The sequence below is a fragment of the Desmodus rotundus genome, chromosome 8, assembly GCF_022682495.2.
Source record: "Desmodus rotundus isolate HL8 chromosome 8, HLdesRot8A.1, whole genome shotgun sequence".
NCBI lineage: Eukaryota > Metazoa > Chordata > Mammalia > Chiroptera > Phyllostomidae > Desmodus > Desmodus rotundus.
The window spans coordinates 124,700,319-124,726,882 of NC_071394.1; the positions used below are offsets into that span (position 1 = coordinate 124,700,319).

The 26,564-nt window shown below is 57.4% G+C and overlaps 1 protein-coding gene across 7 annotated transcripts in view; it reads right to left on the reverse strand.

The window, feature by feature from the left end:
• SCN5A (sodium voltage-gated channel alpha subunit 5) overlaps nt 1-26,564 on the reverse strand; it is a 92,874-nt gene that overhangs the window by 61,082 nt on the left and 5,228 nt on the right. For all 7 annotated transcript variants that reach the window (XM_045199826.3, XM_024565673.3, XM_024565669.3 and 4 more), the window contains exons 2-5: nt 15,612-15,937; nt 13,269-13,387; nt 7,048-7,137; nt 5,573-5,701 (exon numbers count right to left, since the gene is read on the reverse strand). In XM_045199826.3, the coding sequence (XP_045055761.2) occupies nt 5,573-5,701; nt 7,048-7,137; nt 13,269-13,387; nt 15,612-15,884 (611 nt within the window). In that variant the 5' untranslated portion in view covers nt 15,885-15,937. The remainder of the gene's footprint in view (nt 1-5,572; nt 5,702-7,047; nt 7,138-13,268; nt 13,388-15,611; nt 15,938-26,564) is intronic.

A 26,564-nucleotide genomic window follows, 5' to 3' on the forward strand; every position in this document is an offset into this window, starting at 1 on the left:
GACCCAGGGCGTCAGCCCAGCGGTGCCGCGTGAGTGCCAGGGGTGAGCTGGCCCTGCAGCTGGCCTCGCTCTGCCAGGCGGCCTGGGCCTCCGGGCCCCTCCACTCTACTCAGAGCTTCTGCATCTGCCTTCCAGCCGCCGTGGGCATCCACAGGGAAGGACTGGCAGGCGTCCTGGGGTAGGCAGGGTCCAGTCTGGCCCAGCTCTAACTGACAGAGGCTGACACCAGCTTCCTCTAGGCCCACTCGTGGGGCCTGTCCATCGTCCTGGGGCCCTGTGGACCACGTCTCTCCCTCCTCACTCACTCCATCCCTCCGGAGATGCGAAGTCAGCAGAACTTTCCCTCTGGCCACACCGCAGACCGTGGGCTCCCTTTCATGACCCGGACTCACTTCAGAGGACTGACCTTCTCCCAGGGCAGCGATCGGAAGCAGCCCCACCTACTGGTGGGGGCAGAAGTCACCTCCCTTGTTCTGGCCTATGTGTATTCGACTTGGTCCATGTTCCCTCTCAACTGTCGATGGTTTCTACTCTCTCTGGTGGTTCAGACCCTTGGCCTCGGCTCCACATGCTTCTCTCAGGCTCGGACTCTCTGTCCAGACACGGTGCTGTCACAGGACTGTCAAGTTGAGCCTGAAACGTTGCCAATGTCGCCATCCCACGGAAGCCATGGTTCTCGCCTGCTGGTGGCTCTGGGCCCTGTTTCCTGCCGCTGGTTGAGCAGGTGCGGCCTAAGGAAAGAACTTCTCTTGCTTTGGACATGGTTTTCCAGACTGTCTCTTCTGGGTCCAGGGAGTGAGTGGGACAGCGTGCAGACCAGAGGGGGAACCAACCGTCCCTGCTTTTCCCTTCCTTTCCCCTATAGGCCCTGTCTGTCCCCTGGAGTCTCCCGGGACGCATATGCCGCCTGTCTGTGCCTGTCCCAGCGTGGAACCTGCCTTCCCCAGCCACTCAGGGTCCCCAGCACAGACAGGGCTTGCCTTGTACTCATCACCTGCCTCCTCTGTAGCTGGGTCTGAGCACAGAGAAGCCGAGACCCCAAGATCCCAAGCAGTGTGCTGCCCCCGGCTTGCAAAGCCGGCCAAGTGGCTGAGAACAGGAGAGGGGCTGGTGGGCGCGTGTCTGTGAAGTTGGGACACTTGTGGGAGTGACCCTGAGGAGGGGGAAGTCTTGAAAGCGGGGCACAGGGCTGGGTGAGTGCAGGGGTGTCTGTGACCATGTTTGAGACATGAGGGCTGCTGCCTCTTTTACTCAACACAGAGCCTGCGGCCTGGCTGCTTCCCAGGTTGGGGCCTTCGACCCCGAGTGAGGCCTCTCCTGGGGCCCTGGAGTGTGGCCAGGCAGGAGGGACCCATGTCTGGCAAAGGGCCAGTTTCAGCCACGGTGGGAGTGGCTCTGTCTGTCGGGATGGCAAAGTGCTCCTCCGAGCCATTCTACATTACTTTTGCTGCCAGAGCCCAGCTGCTGGGCAGGGGCAGGCGCCTGGGGTAGGATCGTGGGTCCTGACCCAGAAAGAGCAGAGGGCGGTGGGTGAAAATTCCACCCCATTCTACCAGCCCCCGTGCAGAGGGAGCATTTCTGGAGGCTGAGGACCCAGGAGGAAGGGCAGACCTAGGCCTTCTTCCTATTCCACCTCAGGTCTTGCTGTGCAGCCTCCCATTCAATGCAGATGGCCCCTCCTGGGCTGCCAGGCAGAGGGTACACTCAGCACTAGCTACTGCGGTGATTGCCACCCTCTCCTCTCTGCCCTCCCCCCCTTCCCCTCCAGGTTTGGTTTCCATAACAACCCCAGATGGTGGGAGGCTGTGCTAACTAGCAGGTAATGCCCAGCTGGGAGGGGGCCACAGGAAGAGCTCTGGCTGGAGGGCTGAAAGCTGAGCCCGGCCCCCTCCAACCCTCCCACAACCTCTAAATCAGGTGGAGGTGGGGGTGGGGGATCAAGTCAAAACCCGGCCAGAAACAGGAGACTTGGGGTACCTCTCACAGTTATGAGCTAGGAGACTTGGTTTCAGTCCTAGCACTGCTGTTGATTCATTCTGTAGTTCTGGGCAAGGGCAGGCTCTCTCTGAGCCTCGGTTTCTCCATCTATAAAATGGAGATGGGACGGGCAGTTTCGTGGAAACACAACTTTTCTGCCACTTAACACTCCTCTGATTATCCTAAGAGCCCCCCATTATCGAATCATGTCACTGCATTACCACGGCAGTAATTGTTTTCATAAGGCGGAATCACTGTTAATGAAAGGTGCCAGGCCAATCCAGCCCGGAGCACAAAGCTGGCATTCCAGTGGGTCCACGTGGCCTAAGGGAGGTGAGCAGGCCATTTCCGCGAGAGGCTGGTAAATGTGGAAATAGTCTGGTGGCCTCTGAGGCCCTGTTCCGCTTTGCCACCCTGCTCTCTGGCCCAGAGTGAAGGCAGGTAGGACACACCTGCTCTGTGGGATCCTGTGGGGATAGAGACTGGGATTCTGTCCTGAGATGAGACAGGAGGACCTGCTAAGGGCCTGAGGCCACGCAGAGCACCCCCAGAGTCATGGGCTGAAGACAGGCCAGGGCCTGGCTCCTGCCATCCGACCAGCGGCCCAGGGCAGCCTCTTTCCCAGGGTCGGGGGATCACTGCCGTGAAACTGTCCTGCTCAGGCTCCAGGATGGGACAGTAGGGATGGCTCAGGTGGCCACTGTGTCCTCTCCTGCCAAGCCCCCTTTCTGTGACACTGGGCCCTCAGGGGCCCATGGATCACTGTCCCCTTCCCTTTGGGCCCCTGGAGCCTGGGCCCAGCATCCATCCTACTCCATTCCCAGGTCAGTGCAACCTCCTGGCGCCCCCTCTCCTCAGACCTCATGTTCCCAGCTGATGATCCCACTCCTTATCACTGAGAAAAATAGCAGCAATCACAAGAGAAATTTCTTCTTCTCTCATCATCGACTCTATCAGTCCACCTCCACCTGAAATTCTGTCTTCCCCGCTCTTAACATAAACGCTCCACCTGGCCCTGGATTTCCAGCCCTCGGACCTGTGTATGGGCCTCTCTCCTGCAATCCCCCACCCCCCACCCCCCATCAAACGTCTGCTCTCCCGCATGCTCCAAGGCCTGGCCGCCTGCAAAGATGCTTCCCTTCACTCGTCTTCCCCTCAGGCCACCACCCTTTTTCGATCGTGTTTATAGCAAACCCCACAAAATTGATGTCTACACTTGCTCCGCCTCCCCTCCTCCCTCTCTCCCGAGCCCTTTGTAATCAGGTGTCCATTCTCCACTCCACTGGAACCTGTCTTGTCAAGGTCATCAGCGATATTCGCATTGTCTGTCCAGCCTTGGTTCTGGCCTCCCTCAGCCACCTTGTGGTATCTTTCAGGTTGGGGCACTGCACTCTCCTGATTTCCCTCCACCCTTCCTGGCAGCTCCCTCTGGTCTCTTCCCTTCCATCCTCTTTGTTCCTGACCCCCAGACCTCCGAGCGTCCCATGGTCCAGTCCCCAGGCGGCTTCTCCTCTCTGGCTACGCCCACTCCTGGATGATTTCATCTGATCTCCTGGCTTTAAATGCCATCTGCATTCTGATGACTTCTAAATTTATATCTTTACCTCGGACCTCCAGCCTGAGCTCCAGACTGGACTATCCTGTTGCTGGCTCCAACTCTAACCCTGATGCATTCAAGCTTAAGACATTCCAATCCGGACTTTTGATTCCCTTTTCCCTGCAGCCCGCTCCTCCCTCCAATTCTTCTCTATTTCAACAAGTGGCAACCACCATTCCCACAGCTGCTCAAGCCAAAGACTGCCTCGGGGTCTCTGTCAGCCCTGCCTTTGCCTTCACAGGATATCCAGACTGACCGTGTCACTCACCTGTGCCACGGGGACCCTGGGCCCAGCCACCATCCCCTCTCTCCTGGCTACTAAAATAGCCCCCTAAAAGCTCTGTGGCTTCCACCCTGCCCCTCTAGTCTCCTGTCCACACAGCAACAAGAGCGATCTTTACAGAATGCACATCAGACCACGTCACTCCCTGCTCTTAACCCCCAGTGGCTCCCGCTGCACTTGGCTCTTAATGTGGTCTGTGGGGCCACACAGCCTGTCCCCAAACGCCCCTCTCTGCATCCTCCTCTCCCATTATTCTTTCCCTGGCTTCCTCAGCTCCGCCCAGGCCTAAGTCACACGAGGTTTGGGGGAAGGGGTAGTCTCTCTCCAAGCCTCAGTTTCCCTACCTGTCAAATGGAAACAGCAGCTCTGCTGTCGTTTTTAACCACTGGATTTTCTATCTAGATCGTCAGCAGGTCCTTCTTTCTCTTCCCTCCCTCAGAGCATGGCTGAGCTCAGAGCTGCTCATGTCTGGGGTTAAACAAGAATTTGTCCCCCTGGACAGGTAGCTCAGTTGGTTGGAGTATTGTCCCCGATACTTCAAGGTTGCAGGTTCGATTCCCAGTCAGGGCACATATGAGAATCAACCAATGAATGCATAAATGAGTGGAACAATGAATCAGTGTTTCTCTCTCTCATCAATAAATAATTTAAAAAATCAATAAAGACTGCCATAAATAGGTCGATTCTGTGAATCATTGAATCATACAAAATGGGCACTGAACTGAACCTCCAATACCACCCAGCCTAACACTGTCCTTTCACATGTGGGGAAACTGAGGCTCTGCAGGGGCAGGGAGCGTAACCCTCACCAGCTCTGCTCCTTGCCCAGACATGGTGGCCAGCCCCACGTGCACTGGGTTCTCCACACACCTCGGGCTTTCAGAAAGGGTGCCACAGCTGAGCCCCTGTCCACAACTCCCGCACGGCAGGCTGGTCCTGAGCAGTCGTCTCTGCGGAACACAGCACCCAACGCCCAAGACATCCAGCGTGGCATGCTCCAGCCCAGTCCTTTTGCAAGGGTCTCCTCCACGGCGAGGAGGCGGGGCCCGAGCGTGTGTGGCCCCCGGCCAGGGGTCACATTCACATTCTGGCGGGCTCCCCGTGTGTCCTTGGCATCAGTTTTCTCATTTGTAAAATGGGGTTTAGAAACCCCACCCATCCCACCTCTCTGGCCGGTGTGAGGACCCACTGGGTCATGTCAGTGACCGGTGCCTTACAATGTGCCAGACTCGGAGTCTGTGAGTGGGGAGAGCAGCCCTGCTTGGGCCTGGCACAAGGACCAGGGCATGCCAGGTGCTTCTCCAGGCTCCTTCTCTCTCTTTACTGTAATTTCATTCTTAGTCACCTTGGAATCCAGGGGACAGTTCGCAGTGGTCCTGGGACTTCAGGCTGTAATGCTGGTTTCCCTTGGTGGAAAGGGCGGAGGTGCTCAACCTGAATCTCAACAGCGTGCCCCAAGCACAGGGCTGCTGGGGACCGACAGGTGAGGTGGTGCACCTCATCACCACGGCCTGCCTGAGCTACTGTGCACCCGTCTCTCCCCACCAGGGTGAGCTGGGGTCTCCACCCTGCCTTCCTCCTACCATGGCCCTGTGCAGAGAGGCAGGCGGACTGCAGCGGGGAGGCCGGGAGGGCCGGGCACGGGGCAGTGCACTTGTCCCTCCGTGAGGCCTGGCACGGTGCAGCACGGTGCAGTGGGCGAGCGTGGTACTTACGCCATGACAATGACGCTGAAGTCCAGCCAGTTCCATGGGTCCCGGAGGAAGGTGAAGGCATGTAGGCAGAAGCCTCGAGCCAGTATCTTGACCAGAGACTCAAAGGTATAAATGGCCGTGAAGGTGTACCTGAGGAGAAGACAGGTGGGTTCCTCAGGGAGGTGGAAGCCTGTGGGCCAGGTTCCCCAGGCGGCATTGGTCCTGGGCAGCCTGTCCCTCAAATGGCCCTCAGACCAGGCTCTCTGCAAGGTCCCCTGGCAGAGTGGGAGTTGTGGGTTGGAGCTTTGCTTCAAACCTCCAGCTGACGAATCCACCTTCCCATTTGTTTATTCACCACGGAGGGCCTGCCATGTGCCCCCTGACCCGCTGTCTTCTCTCTCTCGATTGTGTTGATGTGAGAAGACCCTCCAGCTACCCCCTCACCCCAGCCCTGGGAGCTCATGTCCACAGGCATATGGTGGCCACTGGGCCTGCCCCGTGGGACAGTAAGGACACCTATAGCCACAGCCTCTCACCCTTGTTGGTGGGTCCTAAGCAGCTAGTGAGGAGAGCATGGTCCATCCTCAACTGCCTACAGGGTAGGTGGCTATGGACGTCCACCTTGACCTTGGATAGGGGTTGATGTTCTCATACTTGAGGCAGGGTGGGGGGGTGTTGCCTGGGGTGGGCTGAAGGATGCCAAACGCCGGGATGCTGGGACTGGGGCCCACATGGCTGGAATGGGAGGGGCCCCACCATGTGCTTCCCAGGTCTCAGCACCTGGTTCTAGGCCCCGGCCCTGCTGGTCCTCTGTGACCAGGGACAGCCACCAGGCAAGCTGCTTGGGTCTCCTGAACACAGGAGCCACGTGCACCAAGGGCCTATCAGATCTGCTTAGCGCCTGTGGGGAAGGGCCTTTGGTTTGGGAAGGAAAGATCAGACGCAGTTTTCTAAAACCGTGCAAATGGTTAGAGGAGGCAGGACTTGGAGGGCAAGGGCAGCCGAGTATGTTCGGTGTGAGGTCGGGGTAGCCCTGGGGCCCTAGCTCCCAGCTGCGGTATTGGGCGAGCTCCTTCTCCAACGCTGCCTCCTTCTCTGTGGAACAGGCAGGGCCGTGCCCAACCTCCTGGGCTGCCGTGAGGCTAGAGGAGACGAGTGTCCTGTGGCATCTCCGGCCAGCACGAAGGGCTCCATCAAGGATTACCCATTATTATTTCAGAGCCTTTCCCAACATCATGCGGCCTCTTTGGGAGAAACGCCCCCTTGTCAGCCTGGAAAGCTCCCCCCCCCCCCCCCCCCCCCCCCCGGCCGAGGGCACAACTCCCAGCAGGAAGTTGGCAGGAGCAGCAAGACAGGGTGGGGACTGGGCCCAGGACTGCCCCCTCCCCAGGTGAATGAGTCCCTGAGCTTGAACCCAGCCCTCTTCAGGGGTGCCTTTAGGGGCTGTAGGCGGGAACAGAAAGGAAGAGAGGGAGGGGCCAGCTGGAGATACTCACTCGACATACTTGGTCCAGGGGGGAGGGTCGTGCTGCGCCATGAACACGCAGTTGGTCAGGATGGTGCACATGATGAGCATGCTGAACAGCGTGGGCCGGGGTCAAGGAAAACCACGTGTGTGGGGGGCGGGGGCGCCAGGCCACCGCCTACTACAGCTCCACCCTTCTCCACGGCCTGATCCAGCCTCGCCGCCGGCCAGTGCTGTGCGACCAGAGGTCAGGCTGAGCTGGGGTGCTGACTTCTCAGGGGAGGGGCTGCCTCAGCTGGGGAGAAAGGGGTGGCCTCTCAAGGGTTCCATGTGGATGCTCCCCACACCTCCAGTCCTCCTTCTAGAGAATCTGGGGGACCAGGTAACGCCATGCCAAACCCGGCCCCCAGCTTACAACCAGTTCTCTAGTTTGTTGTCTGGGATGAGAGGGATCAGCCTTCAGAACCCCCTTTAATCAAACCAGAGCTGCTCAGCTCAGAGGCCAGGGCCCCAGAAAGCCTTGATTTCTTCTTGGCCAGGTGACACCTCTCCAGGCATTGGGGTCCCTCCCTCAGCTTGGAATCTGCATCCCTCGGCCTGTGTGATGGTCTCCAGGGCAGGTCCACCTCCCTCTGCAGCTGTCTCACCCACCTCAGTGTCCCCGCCCCCCCCCACACATGCGTGTACACACACGCTCCCCACACCTGGGTTCCACGCTGCGTCTCTCCTCATGGAGCAGATAGCTAACAAGCCCCTCAACCAGCCTTTATTCATTTCCATAGATCCACTGCTCAGCCCTCTGCTGAGGACCCCAGATGATTCCCGAAATGTGAAATGATGCTAACAGCCAGCACTTACAGAGCCCTTCCTGGGTGTCGGGCTCTGCTCTCCGTCTCTGTGAACTAATTCGATTCTCCCAACACCCCACGAGGTAGGTGGGACTTTGTCTCCATTTCATAGAGGAGGAGACCAAGGCGCAGAGGTCAAGTTGAAGGATACTATGGTAGGCAGAATAACAGCCCCCTCATCCCTGGAAACTATAAATGTGAACTGATATGGCAAAGGGACTTTGCAGATGTGATTAAATGAAGGACCTTAAGGTGTGGAGATTATCCTGGATTTTCTGGGTGGGCCCAGGGTCATCATGGGGTCCTGATAAGTGAGAGAGCGGGGCAGAGAGCCAGCCTCGGAGTGATGCATGCGAGAAAGACGCCACCAGCTGTCGAGGGCTTTGAAGATGAACCAGGGCCACCAGCCAGGAATGCACGCAGCCTCTACACGCTGGAAAAGCCTAGAAAACAGGTTCTCCCCTGGAGCCTCCAAAAAGGAACGTAGCCCCGCCGCTCTCTTGATGGTAGCCCAGTGAGAGCTTTTTGGATTTCTGGCTTCCAGAACTATAAGGTGATGACTTCGTGTTGTTTTAAGCTGCTAAGTTTGTGGTAGTTTGTTATAGCAGCCGCAGAAAATGCCGGCAGGTACACAGCTGGTCAATGGCCCAGCTCAGCCTCCACTCTGAGCCCCACTGCCCTGCCACCTCTGCACCGTGACACCAAAGGTCACCTGGGCCACTCGCCTGCCTCCAGACTGAAGGGCCAGCATGAGGCGCACTGCTTCAGGCCCTCACCCACCGAGGGGGGCTGTTACCCCACCTTGGCCTCTGCCACCCACAGGGCAGCATGAAAATCGAACGCGTGCAGGGCTCACACCGGAAGTGAGAGCAGAATGCCACACAGGAGGAGTGGGCTTAGTGGTGATTTTTAAGAACTGCCACCTGAGCGGGTGTGCCCAGCCCTGTGTGGGAGACAGGGAGGCCCTGGAGCCACTGAACTGCTTGGAGATGGGGCGTTATAGGAAACCAGACCTGCCTCTGGCTGGGCTTCCTGGAGGAGGCCCTCAGACAGGCAGAGAAGGCTGGCTGGGCTGCCTCTAGCAAGCAGTCAGCCCAGCTGGCTGTGGCAAAGCGGGGTGGGCTGAGGCTGGGGAGACCCCTCTCTGTGGAGCCAAGCCTCTCCTGGCTGCATGCGAGCTGTCCACAGCTCTCACCAGAGTGCAGAAAAGGCCCCTTGGCAGCAAGCGGCAGGGTGGGCAGGCCACCTTGGGCCAGAGGACTTGAGCAGACACAGACAGAGGTGAGCTGGACTCGAACGGTGAGATTTAGGGAAGAGCCAGAGCAGATAGCCCTCTGAGTCCTGCCCACCAGGGCCCGGGTCCCATGCTGGGAAGTGGCAGGGGCTGCGTGGCTGGGTTTTGGCTTTCCCAGATGCAGCCATGGTCAGGGTGTGGCAGTCACGAGTCTCTGGCCCTTGCCTGTTCAAAACGCCACCTAGCTCTCCGGGCCTTGAGGACAACTTTTCCACTGTGTGTGCACCCGTGTGCTGTGTGTGAGTGTGTGCGATCTCTTCCTACCTGGACTGAGCCTCTAGTCCATGAGACTCTGCCCAAAGCATCCCCAGCTCCCCCATGGAGCCCAGCACGCAGCCAATACTGGAGGGATGAGTCAGGCACACTCCCGGCCAGGGCGCACCTGTTTGCACTGCCTGGTGGTTTCAGGCCGATGGCTGAGCTGGTCCTGTGTGTGGGCAGAAGCACAGGCCAGCTCTCCAGGCCCGAGCGCAGCTGAACATCTTCAATCCTGTCGTGTCATTGTCTCCAGACACCCACTCCCAGCCTCATGATTAAAATGCCAGCAAGAACTCCCTGCATAGGTCACGGGGATTGCCTGCAACCCGGCTGCCTGTCTTCAGATCCCAAGGAGTCCAAAAACTCCCAAAGGGAAGGAAATTAACTGTGGGGGTATTTTTCATAGGTTTGTGCTATTTAATGAACACACAAACATGCGGTGTGACTGCCCATTTGAATCTGCTGGAGAAGTGTGGGAGGCCTTTGTGGACAGAGCTGTGCAGCCAGGAAAGCAAAGTGCCACTTGGCGTGAGCACGAGGACTCTCTGAACGCAACTGCTGTGGAATCCGGGGTTTCTTTGATTTGATCCTAGCGGGAACGCACCCTGCAGTAGTTTAACAGAAATACATAGGAAAAAAAGAATTTAACATGCCCCTATTTTCTTTTCGGGCACCTTCCCAGGGCTGCGTTGTCAGCGTGGAGCCCAGGGCGAGGGTGAACTGACGCGGCATGCACTCGCCAACATGTCCCTGTGCGTGCCCGAGTTGTGGCAAGTGAGTGGGATTTCTTTCTTGAGATTGGGGGGACTGCATTCCTGCCCCCTTTTAAGTTTGTCTTTGCCCCTCATGCTCTTTCCAAAGGGCCTGACACGGACCTCTGCCCTCTGAGAACTTAGGTGTTTGAAAGGATATAAAGAGGTAAGCCAGCTACGGGTAGAGTCACAGTTCTGCAAGGTGAAAAAGGTTCTAGCCCTGGCTGGTGTGGCTCAGTGGACTGAGCACCGGCCTGCGGACCAAAGGGTCAGCAGTTTGATTCCCAGTCAGGGCACATGCTTAATTGCGGCCCAGTCCCCAGCTGCGGGTGTGCGAGGGGCAACCAATCCATGTTTTTCTCCCTCTCTTTCTCCCTCCTTTCCCCTCTCTCTAAAAATAAATAAAATTTTAAAAAAAGTTTCTAGAGATGCTGCACAGCAAGGCGCATACAGGCAACATGACTGCACTGGACTCTGAAAAATGGTTAAGACGGCAGACTTCATGCTATAGGATCTTTAACCACAGTAACAATGATGCAAGCAGAGAGAAGTTCATAATGCAAACCACGCGATCTGTGTGCACCAGAAATGCGCAGTGACTGCCACCGGACGGGGGTTTCTCCTCGGGGCGATAACCGTATTCTGGACTTGGACGGCAGTGCTGTTTGCACCACCTTATGAATACACTAACACCCACCGAATTGTACAGCTTAAAATGGTAACTTTTATGGCAGGTGAATTGCATCTTGACTAAGAAGATGCACCGGAAAGCTACAGATCCCTAGGCCTCACCGCTGGAGACTGCAGTCTGCAAAGGGTAGGAATCTGCAACTGTAACAAACCTCCTGGGTGGGACTGAGACGGCCCTTGCAGACTCATGTCTGCCCAATGCAGTGTGTTCAGGGGTCCTGGGCACTGTGCTGAAATGCAGGGTGGGCCCGAGATCTGGCAATCCCTACAAGATCTGATGCTACAGGTGGGTGTGCCACACTGTGAATGGCAAGCTCAGGGCCAGGGGTGGCTTCTAAACCCTGCGGATCTAGGCCCCTTCCTCTCTGCCAGTGCCCCACCCCCAGCCCACTAAGGGGCGCTGCTGAGGGCCTGCAGTGCCCGCCCATCCATCCCCAGGCAGAGGAGTGTCAAGGCAGCAGCTAGGAACCCAGCATAGAGCCTCTCTCCCACTGAGCCACTTCCCTGGGGCAACCGCCCTGAGCAACTCAGGCTGGCTCAGAGCCCACAGGGCCAGTCCTGCTGGGTGGTACCAGAACCTCACAGCCTCAGATCCACCACTCAATGAACCCTCTGGCCAGGCTGGGACCTCCAGTGCCCCCACCTGCCTCCCTGGCCTCATGGGCTCCATACCCCGTCCAGAGCCCCTCAGGAACCCTGGGGCTACTGCCTTATCTCTGGGGGCTGCCTTGGCTGCCAAGCACTGCTGGGTTGGTTAGAAACCAGGAGGAGAAACCCCAGGGGGGAGCTGAAGCTGGCTTTCAGGGAGGCCTGCCCTCGGAGTGAGGTCCAAGTCAGGCTCAGCGCAATAAAGAAGTCTGGTCTTTCCTCATCCGGCTGCCCGCCCCGCCCCCACCCCCCCACCTCCCTCACCAGGCTGTGCCCACACACCTGCAGGAATGACAAGTATTCCTGTAGCTGTTTTGTCACTTGTCGGGGACTATAAAATTCCCAAGGGGAGCAAGGACAGGGTCTTATGCAACTTTATAATCCCAGGTTGCCCAGAAAAGTCCCTGGCCTCTACAGAGGGCTTGGGAACAGTGGCAGAATGGCTCAAAATTAAATCTAAGACCACTCTTGTCTCAGAAAGATGTAGCTGTGAATGGCAGGCTGCCCCCTGAATATAGGCCACCTGAGAGACCACCCTGCTGATGCCTCGGCCACAGCCCAAAGGTGGGATTTCCCCCGGACTTAACACGTGGCTCAGCAACTTCACAAGCAAGACAGGAGCGGGCAGCGTCTGTGAGCACAGGACAAATTCAGCACCGAGAACCTCCAGTTCATCCCTGGGGTGAGAACCAGGCCTGGGGCCCAGGGAGGTAGAACGTGGGGCCAGGAAGGAGCGGTCCTCCCTCCTGCCTGTACAGGAAAACCCCCAGGCCATTAGCATCCAACCTTGGTTACTTCTCCCTCATGGGGCAGCTGTTTTCCTGAAGCCTCCTGCCTGCCCAGAGGTTAATGGGTGCGGTCTCTTCCTTGGCTATCCAGAGTGGGGAAATGAGGGGGACGTTTGGGAGCTGCATTGGGCCAGCCCACCCCACCCACAACTGATCACACCGCTGGGCCCAGCAGCATGGATTCCATTGAGAGCAGAGCCAGCCGCCTGTCAAAAGGAAGGCTGCCCAGGCCATCACAGTGACACAGACGCCCATGCCTCTGCAGCCATCACCCACCCTCTCCAAGAGGCTCTGTCTGTGGGGCCCCTTTCCTGAAGTCTGGGGAACAGCCATGATTGGGTGCCAGCACCCCGTCCCACGGGTGGTCCGAAGACCAGTGCATGTCCCTTGTGATGTGGCGGCACTCCACAGCTCTCCTCTGCCGCCTGCGGCTTTTTCAGGCTGTGGTTTATATAACTGAACGCTAACCAGAGTTCTCTGAGACACTGCAACTGCAAACATTTCATCAACACCTAATCAAAAAGCAAGTGCTGCGTCCCCCGAAAGATACCCACGAGCGAAGGAACCAGAGGCCTCTTTACTGGGAAGTGGTTTCTCCTTGGCTGAGCCTGGGTGACCTGCCTGAGGTCCCTGCAAGTGGGTGGTGAGGGAGGGGACACCTGGAGCCAATATCAGAGCCAGGGGACACCAACAGGCCTCGTTTCTTCTGGGATGCTCAGTAGTTTAGCTCCTAGGACGTTTCTCTCCTGCAGAATCCAAGCAAGGATTCCCAGACTTTCACGTGCCCAGGAATCCGCTGGGACCTTGTTAAAACGCCGGTGCTGACCTGCAGGCCTGGGGTGGCGTCGGAGACTCTACATTTTCAACTCACTCCCGGGTTGATGACCATGCTGCTTGTTTGAGGCATATCCCCCCCCTCAACGCCGCCCCCCGCCCCCAGAGCACACACAGCAGGGGCTGCCTGAAAAGGATATGAATGAACCAGGATCTTCACGGCCACTCTCCGGATGGGGTGGAAGGGGCTGAGGACGTACAAGGCGTTGGTGGCACTGAACCGGAAGATGGTCTTGCCTTTATTCAGCACGATGAAGGTCTGTGGACACAGAGCTGCTTTAGGTCGGGCGGCAGCCCCTGGGCCCTTGTGGAGACGGCTTTGCGGGACACAAAACCTTAGAGCCCTGGTTAAGGGGTGGGGCGGGGAGAAGAGAAGGTCTGAGGGAGAGCGAGGGATGGGGGAAGCAGCACCTTCCGCAGGTCAGTAGACCCCCACTGGGTCACCACAGCTGGAGTGGGCAGAACATCAAGGGCGGATGGGATTTAGTTTATGCACTTTCAGAATTACTGTTGCAGCAAGAAGGGGCCTCTCCCGATCCTAGCCAAGCTGCTGCCACAGCCGGGACCCAGTTGATGCCCCTCCTTCTCCTTCTCTGTTCTCACCACCACTCCCCACCACTGCCTGGCGTGGCTTCCCCCCAGGCCCACGGGAGAGAAGACTAAGGGGCAAGGAGTAGGGGTGAGGGAGGGCAGACCCCAGCTCAGCACAGAGCAGCAGCCCTGGGAGCCAGGACGCCAGCCCCACAGCGTCATCCCCTGGGGGAACCGTGAGCAGCCTGGGGCAGACCCTTCCCCAAGTGCCCAGCTGACACTGTCCACCCCGCATAAGGGGGCCTGAGTGTTGTGTGGCTGAGCCCCATGCACGCTGAGTGGGCGTTTGGGCCGGCCCTGGCGGAGGTGGCATGGCTCTGGGGGCGGGCTTCGCCCAGGCTGCTGCTGGTGAGACAAGGTCCATTTAATCTGGGCCGGGGAGCCAAGCTGACCAGATCTATTGGGACCAAAAGCACGGCAGTGGTGCTCGCGTCACCCTGCGGGGCCGCAGGCAGCGTGGCCAGGGGTCAGAAAGGAGAGACCGGACCTTGGAGACCAGAATCATACCTGGGCCACGGTTCAAGTATTCCCAGTCCCAGGGACAGAAGACAGTATCCCTGACTCTTTCCGGGCTCAACTGCCACCAGTCTGCAAAAGCTGAGCCCAGTCATGACCTCACTCTCCACTAGGTCCCCTGCTGTGACTCCTGCCTGTCCCAGCTCACTACACCTAATCACCACTCTGACTCCCCGCTGGCTGTGGTCTTAACCCCAACCTCAATTCTTACTTCCAGTTCCAGTCTAACTCTGGCCCCAACTCTGGCCCCAGCCACTGACCTTAACCCTCCTGAGTCACTGGAACCGGGAGAAGCAGGACCAGATTTGAGGTCTCTTCTCCCACCTGTGCACGTACACGAGGCTACTTTCCCACTCACGCGTGGCGCCAACCTGCAACCACACCCACCCTCAGCCCCCTAGTCTCCTCAACATGTTCTCGAGCACAGTCAGGTGCCCTGTGACAGAGACACACAACCCCACACCTGCCACAGACTCACACTCGCCCTGGAATGTGGACCCCGTCTGCGCCCTGCTGCTTCCTCGGCCCTGGCACTGACTGAAGTAACGTGAGCAGCCACTGTCCTCTGTCCCCAGCCTTCTGGGGCAAGGCCTCCCCAAGTTCGAATCCACTTTCCTCCAGCCGTGAGGCCTGAAGTGAGGGCAGCTGGGTTGGGGAGCAGGCCTCCGCAGAGAGCCTGGTGTGCCTGGGGCCTGGCTGGGTGCGGGGCTGGGCAGTCAGTCTTGAGAAGTGAGGCCAGGGCAGGGGACCCAGGTGGGGGAATTTATCTTCTGGATAGAAATCCATCCTCGAAGAGATCCGAACTCACCCTGCCTAGTGGACAAAAGCCACTTCTCTTCCTACACTCAGGGACAAAAGCAGAACAAACCCTCCCCACCCCTCTCAGATTTCCTGCAGGTTGGCTTGGTCCCCTTGCCAGCCACAAAGCCCAGGAAGCTGCTGCTGAGGTCCCCAGTTCAGGCTACCCTGGCCCAGCTGAAGCCCAGGAAGTTCTCTGAGGCGGGCTGTGGGGGCTGCCCGCTGTCCCTCGTTAGGCGAGGGGATCCCATGCTGTGCTTTGGGGCCCAAACTGAACTCAGGACGGGACTTGGGGCCCACCTCCATTTCACACACACCAGACAATCCCCAAGTAGGTACTCCGCCACGAGGCAAGATTTTAATCGTGGCCGCCCTCTCTTTCTTCACAACACCAAGCCATCTCGGGCCGCACATTTCTGGCCTTCTACTCTGGAACCCCAAAATAAAGGTGACTGGGATATAGATCGCCAATGACTCACTTCCCTACAGCCCAGCGTGGCGGCAAGGCCCTCTCCCCAGGCTGCTGTGTAGACTGGGAGGCTGTGTGGCAGCATGGGCAGCGGGTGGGGGGCAGTCACCTTCTGGGTGCTATAGAAGGGGTCCAGATCCTCCAGGGGCTCCCCGAGGAGCTCTCGGGGCGGGTTGCCATAGACATCCGGCAGCTTTTTGGAGGCCTGCAGGTCCAGCTGGGGCCGGAGAGCCTCCTCCTCAGGCAGCCCGTCGCGGCTCTCCTGCGAGGTGGCCGAGCCTCGGGCTTGCTTCTCCGCCATGCGCTTCTCGATGGCTGCCAGAGACTCTCGGGTGAACCTGTGGAAGTTGCTGGTGCCCCGAGGTAACAGGAAGTCTGCCATCTTCTCATCCTGCTTCTGGGGCCCAGGCTGTCCTCAGGCTGCCTGTGGGGAGGCTGGAAGACACAAACACCAGGCCTGATGCTGCACCTAGGGCCGGAGGGCAGGGAGGCCAGGCCTGCCGCTGGGGAGTGGCCGTGTTGGTGGACGCAAGGGCAGGTTTTGCAAAGATGCTCCCAGACCCCAGGTCCCCATGTCCCCACAGGCCCACCTGGTGGACGCCGGGCTGGGTGAACCCAGAGCGCTGTAGGCTGTGGGGCGTGCACGGGGACCCGCAGGAGACTCCCTGAACCTTTTTCCATCCCAACGAGCAGGTCTGAATGCCAGCGGATGACAGTGATGGTGTCACCAAAGTCCCTCCACTCTGCCCCACGCAGCAGAAGAAACACTCGCATCTGTTGATTCCTTAACCAGGCATACTTTGAGACACTTTTCATGACTGTGTGACATGCTACGGATGGAGAGGGACACCCCGTGGGGCGAGGACAGGGCCCGTCACCTTTTTATCCCAGACGTCCGGCAGGGCTGGCGCCGAACAAACGAACGAGGAACAGAGATGAGGAGCACACAGCTGCGGGGCAAGGGCGTTAGAGGGTGCCCCATACAAGCCCTCCTCCCAAGCTTGTCCCCTCTACAGGAGCCCAGGGCCCTATGAGGATGGTCAGAGGCCTCCTGGGCCAAAGCCCACACACTGGGCTTCCTTTCCAGGCAGATTCTCCAGCCAGGGTGGTGGGGTCACAGGGTGGGAGACACTCTGCCTGGTCTCCCACAGCACCCCAGGCCGGCCTCGGGGAGGGACACGGACTTCACGTGGGGCCCGGGGGTGCTGACATCTGGCAGCAGACAAAGGCACCCGTCTCTGCCGAAAGAGACCCGGGTGAATCCTGTGGGCTTCTGGGGACAGCTGGAGTTGTCATCCAGATGTCGGCACCCTGGTGTGCACAGCTGCTGAGGAGCCCTGCTGAGAGCACCCTCAGTGAAACCCCCAGGGCGAGGCACCCTTGCAAAGATGGGAAGTGCTGAGGGTGCATCTCAGGCACCTCAGGCCCCCACTCAATGTGCCCCCTCCCCCCAGTCTGACAAACCAGGACCAACCCCATGTGACAGCAGAACTGGAAAAACAGTGACCACTTATCCACTAGGACGCCCAGCCGGCATATGTGTGTGACGCCAAACCGGGAGAATGCGGCCCCGGCGGCCTCCAGGGATCCAGGACCTGGTGTGAACATGCTCTGCCCATGACACAGAGACCGGAGAATGCGCTGCTGACTGCCCCACCAAAACAGGATGTGGTCGGCACAGCTCCTGACCAGGACACCGCCGGGAAGCGGCGTCGCTAATTACATCAAACCCGGGGCTGGCGAGGCACCAGCTTGAGAGCACAGGGTGGACGGACACCTGTCGGAGATCTCTGCCAGGGCAGAATCCCTTTCTGTCCACCGAGGGCCAACTCTGCCTTGATCGTACTCCTGCAAAACATGTCACCAGTGACCCCAACGAGCTGCCGCCGCCCTGCACACAGCCCTCCCAGGGCCTGGCCCCAGGCTCGGCGGATTGCTACAAATTAGGCGCCTGGCCAGGTGCCAGGTAAACAGCGAGCACAGACAACACAGGCAGGCCTCCAAAGGGCGCCTCTGGTACCCCGGGGGGCGCAGGCCGAGGCGGGAGGCTCCAGAGCCTTGGCTTTAAGAACTGCCCTGCCCTTCAGCCTCTAGTTCGGTGGCATTCAAGTAAAGTTAAAGAAACATCTTTGTTAAAAAGAGCAGGTGCGGGAGTAGGTTCCCTTTCACAAAAGCACGTCTCTGTCTCCCTCCCATCTTTGAAAGAGACAGGCATCTGTGATACTCGTCACCAAATGTGAATGGTGATTTCTTTCCTTCGCTGGTGGAAATTTGGGTAAATTCCAACTTTCTTCCTTCTCCTTTTCTTCAGTGCTTGAATAAGGTATGCTGATCTTGTATTATTTTTATGAAAACAATAATGTCATCATTCTTTTTATTTAAAAAAAAGCCAGCCTGGAATGACAGCAGCCCCTTGCAGGGCGACCCTCTCCACCCTGAGTGACCTCTAGACCTGTAAGTCAGGAGGCCCCTGTTTGCTTGGAGTTAATTCCTAAAAATAGTCTCTCTGCCTCCGTCTCCTGGTATCCGTTTGTGTCCACATGCCTGCCGGGGTTCTGGAGACGAGCGCACACCATGGACCTGCTGAGGCTCCCTGGCACACACCAGCATGAGTGTGTGAGTGTGTGTGTGTGCGTGCGCGTGCGAGCTTGCACCTGCATATATTATACATCTGTTCTAGTAAAGGTGTTTTTAAAATTTGTATTGAAACCAACCTTTCATGTGGATTGTTGCAGGGATGCCAAGGGTGCAGGTGGGCAAATTTCCACAAACTGCACACACCTGGGGCCAGGATCCAGGTGAAGAAATAAAATGCTCCCCATCCCTCAGACTGGGGGGTCCCCTCCGGTCACTAACCAGTTACCCTCCCCTGCCAAGAGTGACCCCTCTGCTGATTGCTAATAGCAGAGACCCGCTTTGCTTGTCTGTGTAGTTCAGGGTCTCCTAACAGACCTCTCGGAGAGATGGGGAAAGAATTTGGGGGGAAAGTGCCTCTTATTCTCATTAACCTTTCACTGAAATTTAGCATTTCCTGCCATTAGGAATGTAGGCAGCAAAACGGACGGGTTTAGCAGTACCCAAGGCCAACAGAGCCTGCAGAGGGAGGTTTCCCTGCCCACTACAGGTGCGGCAGGTACCTAGAATATCATTAACGCTCACCGATACTTCAAAATTGCAGTACTCCTCAGACCCGCTACTAGGTCTTCTTATTTGATACACTGATAAGAGGCCCTGAAGATGGGGCCCTGGGTCTTAGGAAGGGTCTTGTCCCACCTGGCGCCCAGGAGAGCACCCAAACCCTTAGGGTTGAGTGGTTTCTGAAACCAGAGTCCAGATGAAGTTCCCTGCTGCCAGCGGCCAGGCAGCCTCAGCTTCCAAAATAAACCAGCCCAGAGCATCCTCGGTCTCTGGGCCACACAGGTGCCTCAAGGCAGGACCATTTTCTCCCTTGTTCCGGCACCTGGCTCTGGCCCTGCCCTTCCTTCAGGAGCTCAGGGCCCATGCCCTGCTGTGGCTGAGACTGGCCGAGACCAGCTGCAAGGTTTCCGGTGGTGCCAGGCTAATGAGGGGTCAGGGTGGCCTGAGGACGCTCCAGGCACAGGCCCAGCCATACCCCTCAGGCTTAGGAGGTCAAGTCTCCACCAGTTTTGTGGGGACGACCTACCTCCAGGCAGGGAAGACCAGCAAGGGGGCCTCTCTTTCTCCAACATGTGAAGGAGCCTGGACTTGATCTGGTCCAAAGACCGTAGCTACCCTTCTAGATACCAGCACTCCACGACACTCCTCCCTCGCCTGGAGCAGCTTCCCCATCCGCACTGGCCCTACGGCTCCTTCCCCAGGCCGGGACAGCTTCTTCCAGCTGACACCCCTTCCTGGGCCAATCTTCCCTGTCCTGTCAGTGTCACTTAAGCTCCAGGGACCATCTACTCCACCCTGTCCCAAGACTGTGAGCTTCTGGTTAGCAGCATGTCTCTCCCAAAGTTCTGCTGGCTCCCAAGGATTAACAGAAGCAAACTGTGAACTCCCCTTTTCAAACTGGCTCCTCTTGACGTCCTTTCCTCCGGCACTGGCCACACCCCCTCGACCCCTGCCAAACATCACGGCCTCCATCCCCAGTGCCGCTGCCCTGGGACAGGCCTCCCCATCCCAGCTGGGACCGTGTGGATCCCATGCCACCCTCATCTTCCCTCTTGCCTTTCACCCCCACCTGCACCCTCCACCACTCCCTGGCTCAGACATCCCCAAACACTTCCCCTGCCCTGTGTGATGGCAGTCACCTCAGGCTCTTCTTACCGCCCCACCTCCTCCAGGACCCCTCCTCTGACTGCCCACCCACACTGACCTCCCTCCTCTGGGCCAGGAGGCTGTGCCCTGCCCACAGCCCTTGGCCCCTTCCTGGCCTCCTGCTCTCTGCCGGTTTGTCAGGTGAGTCTGGCCTCCCCAGACAGCCTGAAAGCCTCTCCTTGGGAATCCGTTGCCCCGCCACCCCCTTCCGAATCACTGGCCTGTGTGCACGGGTGTTCACATCAGGGCAGAGATGCTACTGGGGGAGCAGATCGACTGTGCACACCGGGAAATGGACCCTTGCACTGTCTCCTCTTTCGGTCCCTTCCGGAAGGGAGACTTCCCTGAACACGCGCGGCAAGCAGCTGCTGCTCAGTCAGTGCCGGTTACTGTGTCCTGACACGGGGCACGTCGGCCTGCGCAGCTGTGGGTACCACAGAGGGGAAGCCATGCTCAGCACGTCGCTAGTTTGAGCCCTGAAATCCCTGCCTCCCGAGATGCCCTCAGTCCCGGACATACCAGGGCACCTGGCCATGCTAGGCGTGAGGAAGGACCCGACTCCAGCCAACCCCTCCTTGCAGCCCCATTCCCCTTCCCATCCTGAAAGCAGGTACAGGCCTGCGTCCTGGGTCACCTTGGAATCAAAGCCTGGAGCCTTGTAAATCTATGCAAAGCGTCCTGTGGAAGTGGTTCGCAGGCTTCCTAGAAAACCTCAGCTGGCTTCCTCTACGGCCTGCCCCTCTCCTGCCCTGCAGCCTGGGGCAACCCAGGCCGGGGCACCCACAACTGTGGGCACTCATTCACCTGTGCCCTGGCCCTGTGGCATGGCCTTCCACTTCGCCTTCCAGCAGAGGGTGTGGCCACCCTTGAAGCAGGGGCTCACCCCCCACAGGGGGTTGGAGGTAAGGGCCCCAGGAGCGACTGCGGTTCTTCCTTGAGGAGAACACATTACAACTAATTAACATCCTGACTTGTGGACTCATTAATTGAATAATTCATTAAACATCTAATCAGTGCCCACTGTGTAGAGGGCACTACAGATGGCATGGTAGAACCTTTCCTTCCCAAGGTGATGGATCCCAAATCAACAGGTGACGGCAGGGAAATGAGGAAAAGTCACCAACGGAGACTCTGTGGTAGCTTTTAAGGAAGCCTCCACCCAGTCTAGCTGAGAATGGCAGGGAGGAAATGCCCTGGGCCCCAGAACCCAGCCCTGTGTCCAGCTCTGTTCCTGTCCCCCCCTCCAACCCTCTCACACACAGCCCCCTGTCTGGAAGATTCCTGCTCCTAAGTGGGATAGGGGAGTGGTTAGATCTGTGGCCTGGAAGCACGACGGCTTGTGGATCTGGTTCCTGGCCACTTACTTGTCATGCGCTCTTAGGCAAGTTAATTGATGTTTCTCTGCCTCAGTTTTCTCATCTGTAAAATGGGGTTAAATCAGACCTTCCTCGTTTCACAGGGGTGTCATACATGTATTTGTACTTGTACGTGCTGGGCACGCAGGAAGTGTTCAATGACTGTCACCTGCTGTCATGGTTGTGGTATTGTCATTACTTTTCCCCTAAGAGATCCAGCTCAGAGAACCCTTCTTTGAAAAGCCTTCCTTGCTGCCCTCTCTGCCTGGCTGGCCCCTCCCTTCTCTGTGTACCTGGCACACCTGTGTTGCCATCCAAGCTTCATTGCAGGGTACAGTAATTTACTTCCACACCCGCCTCTCCCTTTGGCTGTCCCTGCGCTCCCCAAGCATGGTCTGGCCCAGCAGAGTTGCCTACAAGAGTCTGGTGAGTGAATGAATAAACGAATAAATGAATGTCAGATTACCTTACCCATTGCCCAGCCACTAACCCACACTGTGGCATTGGACAATGCCATCCCCCTCCTTTCTGTACATCAGTTTCCTCAACCAAGAGCCTGGGCGGGGGAGTCATCCCACCAGTCTCAGGTGCTCATTATATGCCAGGGGCCGCACTAAATGTGGGTCACCTTATTCTACTGCTTCACCAGTCCTGCCAAGGAGGGGTGCTATTATCCCTGTCTTAGGAGAGCATGAGATGCTTAGAGGTCAGGTAAGCAAGCCCCAGCCTCCCTGTAGCCAGGCCTTTGAGCCTAACCACTCACTACACTGCCTCCCACCTCTGAGGGCACACAGAGCAGAGGAGGAAAGGTCATAGCTTACCTGTGGCCCGCCTACCTGGACCAAGCATGTCAGGGATCTCCACTCCAAAGCTACGGGGCTGCCCCGAGGACCTCCACTAAGGCTGGTCCTCCCTCTATGCAGCCTGGCCATGCCCACGGGTGAGCAGATGCTCCCAGGGAGACCTGGTCGATTTCCGCCCACACCCAAAGAGTCGGCAGCTTCCCCGACAGAAACGATTCCGCAGCAGTTTTCTCTCCAGCTCAGGCCCCGCAGAGCTGTCCTGTCCAACAGGGCAGCCACCCAGCACTTGTGGCTGCTGCGCACCTGGAACGTGGCTAGAGGCAATCCAGATGTGCGGTTGGAAATCCACTCCGATTTTGAAGGCTTAGTACGATAAAGAACGTCAACTCCTTCGTTAACAACGTTTAGATATGGACCACCACTGAAACTGGTAATGTGTTTGATATACTGGATGAAAGAGAGTACGTTAAAAGTAATTTCACCCGGTTCTTTTTACGTGGTAAAATATGGCTACTGAAAATTAAAATTGCACATGTGACTTGCATTGGTAGCTCACATTGAATCTCTACTGCATGGTGCTGCCACAGAAGTCCAGCCCCCAGGTTCTCCCTAAATCCTTGCAGAACTCCACCTGCTTTGGGGCTGGGTGGCCAGCAAGCCTGGGGATGGGGGAGGAGGGGGAGGGGGACATGGAGGGGAAGGAGGGGCGGGATGAGTTGAAGGAGACTTGTCCTCAGCAGACTGGAAAGTGGCCACCCAGGTTTTTGGCGGTGGCTGTGGGAGGCTCTGCAGGCTCAAGCCACAGGTGGGGTAGTGGGGGGTGGGGGTCGACAGCAGGTTTCAGAACATCCCTGCCGCCCCGGCAATTATCTGCACAGCCCTGGCTCTCTCGGGGTAAAGGCTTGGACAAAGGCTCGGCGGGGGTGCCAGCTGGTGCTGGTGGCCTGTGCATTCAGGTCTTTGCTCCCAGATCAAAGGCGCGTCCTTGTGCGGGGCCTCAGCGAACCGACTCCCTGAAGCGCCACTTCTTTGAAGCTGCACCGACATTAACCCTGTCCAGTCCAGAGCCTGGTCCTCGGTCCTCGTGAAGGGGGCATCCTGAGGGGCTTTCCTTCTCTAGTCCCCATCCCCACCCACAGCAATCTGGAATCACCCCCATCCCTGCCGGAGGCAAACGCCCACCCCAGAAGCTGGGGATGCCCTCATTTACATACATTTGCATCTCATGAATTCCAACGCTCAGGCTGAAGCCCTGAGAAATTCAGCTGACTGGAAAACCCCACCTGCTTGCTCTGCCCAAGTGATTTCCCAGGCAGGGATGAAATGGGAGGTGGGGGTCCCTGAGACCAGACTCCCCTCCAGAGCGGAAGTTGAGGAGAGCTTGCATGGGCAGGGCAGTGGGCACCTTTGGCCTGAGCCCTAGATTCAGCCCAAGATGCCTGCTTTCTCATCCCCCTCCACATTCCACAGTAAGGACAGGGGTGGGGGGCTTGGAAGCTGCTCATCCATCTCACCAAACTCCCTAGGTTGTTCAGGGCCCCCTCCATAGGGTACCCGGCACCCCCATCTCCCCAAGCTCAAGTCTTCCTGTCACCCCTTTACAGCTTCCTGCATCAGGAATCTCTAATGTGCTGAGTGGCACTGAGCTGTCAGTCAAGAACCAGCACTGCCCTGGGCCCTGGGTTTCCAGGGTGTGGACCCAGATGACCGACGGTGATCCGCCCTTATTCACTGGACATCTGTTCCAAGAGCTTCAGTGCGTGCCTGAAACCGCCGACGGCACCCGACCCTGTACGTGCTATGTTCGCTCCTATACATACATACCTATGATAACGTTTAATTTATAACTCGGACACAGTAACAGATTAACGACAATAACGAATAATAAAATAGGACAATTACAACAACATGCCACAATGAAAGTCAAGTGAATGTGGTCTCTCTCGCTCCGATGACCGATTGGATACGGTGATCGTCGCTGAGTGACTGAGGGGTGGGCAGCACACACAGCCCGGAGACAAGGGTCAAAGGTGCGACAGAGCAGGGTGGCTCGAGGTTTCATCACACTACTCAGTTTGGCGTGAGGTTTAAAACTTATGAATTGCTTAATTCTGGAATTTTCCATTTAATAGTTTCAGACAGCATTTGACTACGCGTAACTGACAGCACGGAAAGTGAAACCGTGGGTACGAGGGACCGCGGTACAACTCCCAGAAGTTACAGAGCTGGCTCTGTCACCCAGGGGCACTCCTTCCCCAGACCCCGGACCGTCTAAACCTGCACAGCACACACGAGGGGCCAGACACGTGCCCACCTTGGTCCAGGAAATGCCCTTCCTGGCACACAGGTGCCCCTGAGACAGCAACCAGCATCCTAAGTCTCTCTCTAGCCCAGTTTCTTCCAACTAATTTTAGCACTGATTTGTCAGCATTGATGCCATGGCAACCGGGGTGTTTATGGGGCACCTACTGTGTGCACTGAGAGAGGGAAAAATGCCCCCAGAGAAGCCCAAGGGGCCTACTCTACAGGGTTTCTTCGCCCCCCAAGAGGGAGAGAGGCCAATCCACCAACACACAAAATCTGCGCCACAAGTGTTCGTGACAGGAGAGGCAAATGTGCAGCCCTTTTTCCTTCCTACTCTTTAAAACTGGGGTGTAAAATATATACAAGAAGAAAATGCACAGATTTTTGGGGTACAGGGGGGTGAGTTTTAACAATTGTACATACCTGGGTAACTACTCCCCCAGTTAACATAGTAAACATTTCCATCATCCCAGGAAGTTCCCTACAGTCCCCTTCCAATCAGCTCTTCTGATTTCTATCACCATAGGGTACTTCTGCCCGCTCCCAAACTTCACATCTATGCAATGACATCGTATGGACTCCTATGTGTTCTTGCTCAACACCCTTGAAATTTTTACTTTGTGTTTGCTGGTGAGTGTCATCTAAGTTACCTGTGCAATGCACTGTGAACATAATTTATCCATCTGGGGACAAGCCCTTAATTGAATCACAAAGGCGAGGGCTGGAAGAGACCCAAAGTCCAGCTATCTCTGGGCATGATCGGCCCCGGGGGATCCTTGGGGAGTTTTTTCTCTCCTTCCCTCAGACATTTCCTGAAACAGAAGCTCGGCAATTATCCATCTAATAGGCACCCAGGCCCAGCAAGTGAGTGGAGGCTTTCCCTGGGTTTCCAATTTTGCTAGCGACTGGCTGCTGCTTGGTTTCACTGACAGTGTGGGCTGCGTCTGACCCAGCCCTGGAGGGTCCTGTGCTGCCTTCCACTCAGTTTTGGGTGTGCTGAGCAGGCCTCCGTCCCTTGGCCTCCCTGCACCCCCACACCAGCTGGGTGTCCCTTGAGTGGGCTTGGGGCCAGCAGGGAATGGGCCCAGGGATGGGATCTTCCTGGGAATAGGCCCAGAGGCAGCAGAGGGAAGGCACCTGGGCTCTGAGGGGGCTTGTTTGGTCCACTTTCCAGCTGTCGGCCTCGGGTCGATGAGGCTGGGGCTCTGATGGCCACGCAGGAGGTATTGATTGAGCTGGGCTGGTCCCTCCCAGGGTCTGACTTTAGGGGGTTTAGGGTACCTCCCAGCCTGGCCCAAATGGGGGCAGCGCTAATGTGGCCTGAGAACTGGTTTGGTGCCTGCAGCCACATTAGTTTTCCCTGACCTGCTGTCCCTCTGAAAACTGCCTCTTGGGCCAGGCCCTTCCTTCAAACAGGCCTTCGAGGAATCGATACCCGCCAGAAAGGCATTTACTACCCTCCTGCTGCCAGGAAGAGCCTTTCTACTGTTCAAAATCTATTCCCAGAAAGCATGGGGACTGCCTGGGCAAGACCTAGGCGGGGCCGGGTGACACAGGCCCTGGGCTTAGGGCCGCCTGCATCCCGGTGTGACCTTGAGTTTACGGGGTGGCCGGCACTGGTCCTCCGCCTCCCAGGGCTCTAAGAGAGGATCAAAAGCCCTTGAGGTGACAACAGCCGAATCTCCAAGCGAGTGAGGGACCTTCCCTGGGCCCACACAGATGCTGTGAGAGCAGCTCTGTCCTTCCACTTGGTTATCACGCCTGTGGGGACTCAACTTTCCACTGCCTCCCTGGGAGATTTAATCAGGGGAAGAAACTGAAGAGGAGAGAGAGAGAAAAAGAAGTCTAGCATCAGAGCAGAAACATTCTATTCCCACAACAGGGCAGCAAATAATCCAATCCCTCTCACCTTTCCAAAGCCTGTGCATCTTCCATGGCTTGGCTCCAATCCCACCTCCTCCAGGCAGTCCCCTCTGGCTGCTCTGGGACACACTGACCTCCCACCAGGGAGGCTGAGCTCTGGACTCCAATCCTGCATTTTCTCTGTCTGGGACAAATTCTCTGGCCCATGGGGTGAACCTGAGAGGCCCCAAGGGTCCTCAGTGTCCTTTCTGCTTACTCAGAGTAGTAAACGGCACGAGGAATGGACAAGAGAGATTGATAAACTGTCCCATTGGACTCTGATTTCAACAACCACAACTGAATTTTCTGTTGAGCTTGGGGCACACTGGATACCCGCCCCCCCCAGGAACTGAAGTTGGAGGTGGGCACTCAGCTCTGCAGCCCATGGCTGTGACTCTGCAGGGATGAGGTGAG